General features: G+C 37.2%; 1 protein-coding gene across 1 annotated transcript in view; it reads left to right on the top strand.

Annotated features, from left to right (window-relative positions):
* Window positions 1-1,734: 1,734 nt before the first annotated feature.
* Window positions 1,735-10,557, top strand: part of DSC1 (desmocollin 1) — a 28,839-nt gene continuing 20,016 nt past the window's right edge. Inside the window, exons 1-6 of the mRNA XM_042909684.1 lie at window positions 1,735-1,797; window positions 2,821-2,904; window positions 4,501-4,585; window positions 5,885-6,087; window positions 7,293-7,412; window positions 8,402-8,557. Coding sequence (XP_042765618.1) covers window positions 1,735-1,797; window positions 2,821-2,904; window positions 4,501-4,585; window positions 5,885-6,087; window positions 7,293-7,412; window positions 8,402-8,557 — 711 coding nt within the window. The remainder of the gene's footprint in view (window positions 1,798-2,820; window positions 2,905-4,500; window positions 4,586-5,884; window positions 6,088-7,292; window positions 7,413-8,401; window positions 8,558-10,557) is intronic.

Below are 10,557 nucleotides of genomic sequence, written 5' to 3'. Positions count from 1 at the left end.
AGATTATAACTGCTTCTGAATACATTTTACTAGTTCCAACCTGACTTATTGTTGAGCAAGGCTGAACTCTTACTTGTCTGATCATCACTTTCTGTTCCTTTTCAACATATGTATATATACTTATCATCGAAATAGCAGGAGAGAGTGAAAAAGTGGCCTTTTGGAGGCAGTCAGGCTTGGGTTCCAATGTTGACTTCTTCATTGGGTCAGTGGGCAAAGGATGATCACATACTTTTTTATGGTTTTATCGACTGAAAGGAGCCCTCACTGGGCTGTTTGAGAGGATTCACTGAAATGCCTGCCACATCCTGATTTTTAGCAGTGGCTCAGGAAGTATGAATTTTAGTTCCTTCTCTATACCCTATATTAAACAATTACCATTTGAAAATATTTACCTTCCTTTCCTAACTTCCGTCACTGCTGATGGGTGCAGTCAATACTGAACTCACTGATTTGTGATAGGAGAAATGATGCTGTGGTTCTCCTTGCAAGGGTTATTAGTTTTCAAAAGACTATACTCGATGGGGGTGCCTTGGTGGTTCCGTGGGTTAAGCAATCTGACTCTTGATTTCGGCTCAGGTCACAATCTGACGGTTCGCGAGTTTGAGCCCCATGTTGGGTTCTGCACTGAAGACGCAAAGCCTGCCTGGGATTTTCTCTCTGCCTCTCTCTCTCAAAACGAATAAAGTTAAAAAGAAAAAAGAAAAACAAACAAACAAACAAAAACTAACCTCAGTGGAATATAGTACTTTTGGGCTAGGATACCTTGCATGTAATGTGTAAGTAATTCGGATGAATGGAGTGATTTTAAAGAGAGTTGGTCCCAGATCGTAGTTGCTCTCAAATAGTGATAGTCAAGGAAGAAAATAGATTGCCTTGCGATGAGTAACCAAAAAAGAATGCAATAAAAAAATTATCTGCCAGCTATTTCCTTATTCTCTAACTTTTATGAGGTCTGTGTACACTCTGCTAAATTCTTGGTGACACCTCGAAGACCAAACCACAGTGGTCAGACGATGACGGGGGGTAAACACAGAGAAGTTGCTGCTGTGACCGGAGCGCCAGGTCTCCTGCAGAACTGTGGTGCTGTCTGAGGCAGACAACACCTAAACGCTGAGATAGGGAGATAAGTTCTGATGGCTGTGATTACACATGCATATGTTCCCTGATTTGCCAAAACGGCAGCTGAGGAGGCATCACTTCCATGTATGGAGTTTGTGCACCATTTGTGTTTGTACCTAGGGGCAAGACAGGTTAATAAGGCCAAGAAGAAGGAGGGGAGGACGTGGGAGTGGGTAATAACCGGGGAGCATCAACCTGGGGGGAAAAGGAGGAGGTTTGAGGATGGAGGGTGTTCCTTCTTGCTTCTGCCTATGTGTCAAGTGGCAGGAGAAATTTTGAAAGCTGTGAGGAGGAGCTAGTGACCGGGCTTTGGGGTGTTTTGTACCCCACCCTCCCCACTTGTAGGAAAACCTCTTTACATTCAGAAGTAATTGAATTGGAAGGAGGAAGACTGACCTGGGAATAGGAGGAAAGCAATTCTCCCGCGGCTCCATCTCCTGTCTCTTATCACTGGCCTCCTGACTCTCCTCCAAACCAAGCTTGGCTGCATCAAGGTGGCAGCAGAAACACCCTGCACAATTGCCAGCCATTGGGAATCTGCTTAAGCCACCCTGTGCATCCCAAGCTGCCCTATTATCCAGCCACCATCCCTGACCATTGGGACCACTTCTGATGGCTGTGGCCTCTGCTGCCCCAGGGAGCATCTTCCATAAGCAGCTCCTTTTCTGTCTCCTGGTGAGTAACAACCAAAGGATCAAGGAATTCGTGCATGTTACTACGCGCTTCCTCCCTCTAGTTTGGGCTTGAAAGGGAGCAGGGGTGGCAGTGGAAGGCCCAGAAGATAGACTGAGAAAACAAAAACAGATCTGAGAAAAACCCAAGCAAGAGCTGAGATACATGTGACCCGGGATAGCAGGTGTTTTGTTTATTCTTCGCATGCCCACTGCCAGCATGTTGAAGTTTTTCAAGGGAATCCCAGTTCAATCTTGCTGTGGTGTTTTCCTAAGGAGCACTGGAATGAATTTATTCCTTGGGCATTTGTCCCAGAAGGTTCTGAGGTTTCCTCTCACTACCAGTCATTAAATGCGCTGTAGTTGTTTGTCACGCTTAGTTCCATTGAGCTGCAAGAGGAGGAGAAGGAAGTCTGGGTGGGGATGTGTATTATCCAGGACTTTCATTTTACCCACCTGAAGCTAAGAGAAGTGCAGAACTCCCAGTTCAAGCAAGGGGTTTAACTTGAGAAAAACAATAAAGAAAAATGTGACAGCCATTGAAAACAATCCATGACCTTGGCTTCCACTTGGGTTTTCATAGCTTCATAAGTGTGTACTCAGGTGCTATTTTTCTTTGGCGGGGATGAGGGAGAGGAGACTTGTCCCATATCTCCATCTGGCATTTCTGAGCTGTGCATTGTCTTTCTTTCTCTCTCTCTCCATTTTAGTTTCAGAATTTAAAGATTTTACTGTATGGGGATAAACATTTTCTCCATATAAATATATGATGCAGGGTTGATGGTCAGATTCTCATTCTGTAACTGCCTGGGGGAGACAATAACAACAATGTCAGAGACCACCTTGAGTTAGCAGTAGGTAAAATGTGAAAGATTTTTGAGGGACTCGTCCAGTTTTCTTTTGCTTCTGGTCTCTTCTGTGTCCAGTATCCTTTGGATCATCCCTTGCCCATCCATCCCTAACCCCCATAATAATTAAAAGGTGTCTGACCCCAGCTCCCTGTAAATCATTAAGCTGTTAATTTAAGTTGAAGACTGGAGTAGTACTTCTGGTGACCTCCATTGGCTTTGCCTACAGAGGCAGAAGCAAACAAGTGGGGATCGTAGGGCAGGTAGGAAAGAAGACGGTTGTGGGAGTAGGGATGTGGCTATATCCTATGAGAATAATGTGTGTGTATATATAGGCTAGACGTGTATACATATAAATACGTACATATACAGATACAGATGTGTGCACATATATATATATATATATTTTTTTGTCAATTACAAAATAGTCTTTCTACATCATATATTGAGATCGTTACTAATAGAATTCTTTATGTTCTGAAAGTTCTTGAGATATAAATGTAGTTTATTCCTTGGCATTAGGGATGAGTATATTAAAAAGTCAAATAAATAAGAATGTCTTATGTTTAAATACCTACCATGTGCTAGACACTGAGTTTGTAACAGAGAACAAGGCAGGTGTGTTTTTTCCCCTTAAGTAACTTGCAAGCTCTTGGAAGAGAGGCCTGGAAACAGAAAGATCATTAGATGACTATATGATCAGCCTGCTGCTACATTCCAGGAAGGAAAATGTGTGGAGTTGTAAAAACATTACAGGGAAGCTAAAAAATAATAATAATATAATTAATTAATTAATTACACTGAGTACAAATGTAACTTTTTAAATTCCAGTGTTTGGTATTATTTGCCTAACAGTGTTTTTGTAAAACTACAAACTATTTAAATAGGCTGATGCAGTATATCCAAGTATGGATGATAATGCCCTCTTTCTCTCCCAAATAATAGGTCCCATAACTAGAAATATGTCCTCAGAAAAAAATCATAATAAAATTGACCTGTTGCTGGGAAATCTAGCCCTGCTCTATCTTGTATTTAAACAATCAAAAAGCAGTCATAGTGGTAAACAGGAGAGAAGGCAAATAAATACAGAATGTGAAGAGAAAGAAGCAAACTATATTTTGAACCTGACGATACTTTTAAACTAATAACGTTTTTCCCCCAAGTGCTCTGTTTTTTTTCCTTTGACTATCTAGCTGTTTAAAACAATAGTTGTGTTTTGAATTTAATTACAGATCTTTACCCTGTTGAAGGGTACTCTCTATATTTTGAATTATATTTCTTTTTAGACTAGTTTTTTTGGTTTGAGATCATTTAAACTTTGATGTTTATGCCAAGCCAGTCCCAGGAGCCACCTGAGATGAGTGAATATTTGTGGGTGGTGTTCTTTACAAGGTTAAAAAAAAATCCTCCAATGGTTTCTAGCCTTAATCAACTATAATCTCAAATTGTGTGGGGTTGTGGAAATAATTTGTGTATAAATATTGGATCATTAAATTCTCAACTTAAGTGCTTTCTTCACGCTAAGAAATCACAGTAACATTTATAATTGGCCTTACAGATGATAACCTTTATATAAAATCAATGGTTTGTAAGCCATTTCTTACGAATGACACAATATGATTTGGGTTCTAAGAACTACTATTCACTCTAATTTTTCATTGATACTGAATGACTATGGTGCCCCTAAAGCCATTTCCTTTGCTCTTCCCTTTTAAAATGAATATGAAAAATGCTGAAGGACTAGAAGATAAATTTGTTTCTGAAATTGACACGATTTTTATCAATAAGACAAAACTGTAACGTGAAAGTTTGTGATCAAATATAATTCCTGATTTTTTTTTTCTTTTTTCTTTTTTGAGGTTTTAATATTATCTTGCGATGCTTGTCGGAAAATTTCTCTTCAAGTTCCTTCTCATCTTCAGGCTGAAACACTTGTAGGCAAAGGTGAGAAACAGTATTAAAACAGTATTATAGTTTTCACTGCTATATCGAGCTTCAGGGTGCTCTAGTAAACTTCGGGATAAAGTCATGTAGTAGCTACTTGGCATTAAAATTCGACATAAAATGAAAGATAGACTACTCTGTTTTGGTAGTGGTTAGAAACAATTAAAGTACCAAGTCAGTTGTATACTTTTCTTGCCAGAGAGTTAGCAAACATCAAAGCTCTAAATTGGCTTAGTTCAAATGAATAAAGGCACCAAAACCAGAAGCATATCTTAATCCGTATCAGCTAATCTGCTGCCAAAATTCCAAAGCCAGTTGTTCTTTAATTGATTAGATAGAAAACAAATGTGTCAAAATTTAAATGCCCCCACATCATATTTGTGCTTAAGGTTGGTTATAATGAACAAATATTCACCAAGAATTTGTGATCTGTGATCTATGACACAGAATAGCTTGTGAAAGTCAAAATTGCAACAAATCTTACTCTCAGAGCCGTCCCTGAAGCGTAGGTTGGTTGGTCCCAGTCCAAGGCCCACATTCCTTCCATCAAGGTTTTTCATTGGCCTTAAGTTTACATCTTCAATACAGAAGTGGTATCCTTTCCAAGACAGACATCGTTTGCCCAGTGCTTTGAAGTTTTAAATTAATCCACTGCCTTATACCTTCTAAAAACACTTAGAAAGATAAACAATCTATATTTTATAGACATATAGCAAATATGCTAAATATGTTAAATATGAATCTGTAAAGGAAATATTTTGATAACAACCACAATATATACTAAGTATTACTTAAGTATAGACTAGTTTTCTTACTTTTTGCAAGATAGTTTTAACTACCAAAGATTATTGCAAACAATCTCCAAATTTACTGATATCATACAGTTATACTACATATAAAATGATAAATTTGTGTGTATATATATATCTGTTATATATATATATATATACACACAAATTTATATATCTATGTGTATATGTATACATATACACACACATATATATATATGTACAAACCCATAAATAAGAGTTCAAGTGGAAACAGTAAATCCAGGGACACTAAGAAAATATTTTATATCTATTCACAAATTAATTTATGATGAAAATACCAGAAACCATGACTCCATTTATTTAATTATTTAATTTCCATGGCCCCTAAATTTTATAATAGTAGGTACTCAATAAATTCCAAGGGTAACCTCCCTCTTGCTGCTTCTCAAGCACTCACAGTTGCCAGTCTTGTAAAACTTGTTCTATTCCTGTTTTATTTTACAAATTACTGTGAATTTCTTCCCTGCAGTGAATCCAAAAGAATGCTTCCAGTCAGCCAGCCTAATCCTATCAAGTGATCCCGACTTCAGAATTCTAGAAGATGGCTCCATCTACACAACACATGACCTCATTTTGTCTTCTGCAAGGAAAAGCTTTTACATTTCTCTTTCAGATGACCAGAGACAGGAACAGAAAGAGATAGAAATTGTACTGGATGTGAGAGGAAAGAAGGTATATAGGTCAAGACTTAAGTGTAATACTCTGCTTTATGAGAACTCTTCATTTCATAGATTTCCTTCCACGTTAAAATCATTGTTCCTGAATGCTCTCTTGTTTGTTTATTCTACTTCTAATTAACTTATGTAAAGACTAGACAGTTTTAAGGCGTGGGAGAGCTATTTGCAAAATGGTGTAAGAATGAACAGCTCTGGGGCCACGGAGCAAACTCAGAATATCATAGGTTTCAGATAGTGGTTTGAGGTGTGGCTAAAAGCACAACCAACCTGAAGAACAGGCAGGGGTGGGTCTAAAACTCAGTGGAAATGGATTCAGGTTGGAGGTGTGGCACTCTACCCTGAGTGGCTTTCTCCCAAGTGACTATGGGTTTCAGTCTCTTTAAAGAGATTCTCTGAAGCTTACTCCCAATTTAATAGACAATTCCACCGGGTCCGTTTCCTCAGAGAATGAAGTATAGCCAGTCCACAAGATTGGTTTGAATGTTCTGGCTCTAGGCTCATTTTCCTGAAGTGAGAGGTAGTGATCAAGGAGTGGGAAGGGAGAGGTTACTGAAATTCACATAGGTCTCACTTTAACCAATTCTGCCCAATGAATCGGTTTTATGAAATAATTTATTAATAAGTGATTTGATTTATGGGAGACCCCCTCTAGTTAAATTCCTTTGGATTATAAGAATTCTTCACCAAATTTAGACTATGCTTACATATTAATATGCATTACATATATTACAAATTTAGGAAAAGGCTTGTAAAACATTATTTCTTATTAGAGAGTTTTCACATTACATAAAATAAAATATACTTGAACAAATGCTGACCTCTGTCTCTGTATAGTTATACAAATGCTTTGCACCATAGTTAGTATTTTAAAAAATGTCGGTTGTACCACTCCTAACGGAATAAAACTAATTTTTAGCTTTTGTTAACAGATCACCTATTTTTAGGGGGTATATACTCCTCAAGATGGCATCTTTCATCAATGCCTTACAAAGTTCTGGTTGATTAACTCATTAAATCAGGTGAAACTGGTTCTTAAGTGTGTGTATGAATCTTAGTAATACAAAACAGAAATGGTGAGGGTATTACCTGTGATCTTGTTATGTACAACTCTTACTTATTTTCCTCATGTAATGTACATGTGAAAATCACAGTTCCTGATGACAGGCAGTATTGTATTTCTTCATGTCTCATCGCACGCAGGTTCCCAAGAAGAGACACACAAAAGACCCAGTTCTCAAGCGCAGCAAGAGGCGATGGGCCCCTATTCCCTGTTCACTGATGGAGAACTCCTTAGGTCCATTTCCGCAACATGTTCAGCAGGTACATTTTACCTCATTTGACTTTGTAGAGTGGAGGCGTTTTGCTTGTTTATTTTTAAAACTTTCCATTTGAATTGAATCAAGACTTTAAGCTGTTTGTACTAATAAGGATCATCTATTCACCAGAACTAGAAAAGAATCAGTGTGTTTTGTCACTTTCCTCCAGAAATCATATTTAACATTTAGAGACAAGTTTCAGGTACTGAGTTGTTGATGCTCTTGGGTCTATATCCAGGTTCTCCTGAATAGTCTACCAGAATTTAGCATTCTTGGACAGAGGACATGCCTAGCAGATTTTGCATAATTCAACTGTCCCTTTCATTAATACTTATCCAGGGTGCCTAGCTGGCTCAGTGGGTAGGATATGTGACTCTTGATCTTGGGGTTGTGAGTTCAAGCCCCACGTTGTGTGTAGAGATTACTTAAAAATAAAGTCTTTAAATAAATAAATAAATAAATAAATAAATAAATAAATAAATAAAGTTATCCGCACAGAAAAGACCAGTATTTTTGTTTACCAAAAAGGTGGCATCACTGTCAGATAGCTGGAGTGTAAAAATAGGTTAGGTTTGAAATTATGAATTAATTGTGGGAAGAAAGTTGCATTATTTCTATTTTTTTTTAAATCAGAAAGGTTTCCATTCCAAATAACTCAACCCACTGAAATTGTTACTATACTTTATATAGTAATAATAATTAAGTGAATAGGAATTGTAAAGGTATAGCTCCAAGATTTCCCATAAATATGCAGATCACTCAAAAGAATTTGGGATCCAATAGATGATTGAGTTTGTGGCTTTGCACGTTGCAGAAGATGAATAAGAATTTAGAAAAATATGGGAGATGATGAGAAAATAAGTAAGGGAAAGAAAGAGTAGGGGAATAGAAAAGAGAGGAAGTGCTAAAAATGGAAACATCACCCCATATTAGGTTGAAGATGTTTATCATCGCATATTTGTTCTTTTCCTAAATTGTCACTTATTGTTATAGGTCCAATCTGATGCTGCACAGAACTACACCATCTTTTACTCCATAAGTGGACCAGGCGTGGACAAAGAGCCCTTCAATTTGTTCTACATAGATAAGGACACAGGAGATATCTTTTGTACGCGAAGCATAGACCGTGAGCAATATGAACAGTTTCCGGTAAGATTATTGGATTGTTTATTCAGAATTACCTTTCAAATAACTGTATTAATATTTTCAGTGCTGCTTATTTGGATATTAGAAGAATCAATTATTTGACTTAATATTTAAATATTATCAATATATAATATAAACTTCAAATTTCTATTAGTACCATTGATAAAGAAAGATAATGGATATCGTAAGAGAAGAAAGGGGGGAAAATGTAATGATGGGGCACCTGGGTGGCTCAGGATGTTAAGTGTTAGACTTTTGATTTCTGCTCAGGTCATGATCTCAACGGTGAGTTTGAGCGCGGAGCCTGTTTGAGATTCTCTCTCTCTCCCTCTCTCTGCCCCGCCCCTGCTTGCTCACGCTTTCTCTCTCTCTCTCTCTCTCTCTCTGTCTCTCTTTCTCTAAATAAATAAATAAACTTAAAAATTTTTAATGTAATGACAGAATTTTAAATGAAAGGCTTTGATCTATAGAATCTTGGGACAATAGTAAATTTTGTTGAGCTTGAATTTCCCTATAATAGCATCGTTCAACTAGTCTCAACCCGACTGTACATTATAAATCACATGAGAACTTTCTAAACACTACTGATGCTCAGGTCATTTCCCAGAAATTCTGATTTAATTGTTCTGGGATGGGGCCCAGGCAATTAAAAATTTGAAGTCACCCAGTGTAATTCTAAACGTATCCTAAGATTGACATTCACTGCTTTAACTTCTTGAATAATATTGTGCTTCTTCTCTTCTCTCTGACTATCCTCCAGCCATGAAAACCTTTGATATTTATTTTCCTTCTTTGGTAATCCAGAATAAGTTTACCAATTCCTCTTAGTCTATCTAATTTGACCCAAAGGAAAATTTTAGCTCTTCTGAGAATTAAATCTTTTTTTTCTCTTTCAAACTTCACATATTTCCTTATGTACGGATGTCTAATCTGACATACAGGAGAAATTCAGAGTGAGTTTCAGGGAGATGATGAATTAAATTGTTTAAGCATTAGGATATGTGAATTATGAGTATAATGAAAGAACTCTTTGATAAAGGAGTACATAAAAGGGAAAATTATCTCATACTTGGGCAGTCCAGACAGTAACATCTTAGATATCTGGAACGTAAGTAGGAAATGGTAACCGCATAAAGGCAGCCGTGAAAAAAGTTAATGATTGGGGGTGGGGTGGGGTAGAGGGTGGACACCCTATCCTAAGGATGTCAAAGCACCGTATAAGGTGGTGAAATTTTTAGAACAATACTAACGGCCCACTTTAGGGATTTCATAATTAAATTAAATGATTGGATCAGAATGACGTATTTTCTTTATAATTTTATGCTCCACCCCAATTCTCTGAATAAACATATTTATTCATAATAATATCAAATCATTACTTTAAAAACTAGCTTACATATGGGTGCCTGGCTCCTCATTCAGTGGAGCGTGCCATTCTTGACTTAGGGGTTGTGAGTTTGAGCCCCGCATTGGGTGTAGAGATTAGTTAAAAAGAAAATCTTAAAAAAATAGCTTGCATGGACTCTTACAGGAAAGGTGTGTTAAGCATTATTGCAAACATTTTGATCTATCTAGAAAACAAATAAATAACTGATAAATATATAGATACAGATGTGTGTATGTGTGTGCATGGGTGTAAACATGTAAATTCTCTGCCCCTTTTATAGCTTCTTCACAAGAAGAAAAGATCTAACATTAGTAGTCTCTCTTGAGGAGAAAAAAAAGGTGCATACTCTGTATGCTACAACATACATTTCCTTTCTTATTCTGCTGATAACATTCTGCTTTTGGATTTTGGAATTTGGAGGTCTTCAGCTGCTTCCCACTGGATCATTGCCAGTAAAAAGGAGGAGAGAATAGTTTAACTTTAAAAATAAGTTACATTGGGATGCCTCGCTGGCTCAAGTTGGTAGAGCATGTGACTCTTGATCTCAGGGCTATGAGTTTGAGCCCCACATTGGGTGCAGAGATTACTTATAAAAAAGTTAATTTGCTATTTTTTA

This window comes from Panthera leo, chromosome D3 (genome assembly GCF_018350215.1).
Source record: "Panthera leo isolate Ple1 chromosome D3, P.leo_Ple1_pat1.1, whole genome shotgun sequence".
In the NCBI taxonomy this organism is placed as follows: Eukaryota; Metazoa; Chordata; class Mammalia; order Carnivora; family Felidae; genus Panthera; species Panthera leo.
Note: the sequence above shows the minus strand (reverse complement) of the source record. Positions and strands in the feature narration are given on the sequence as shown.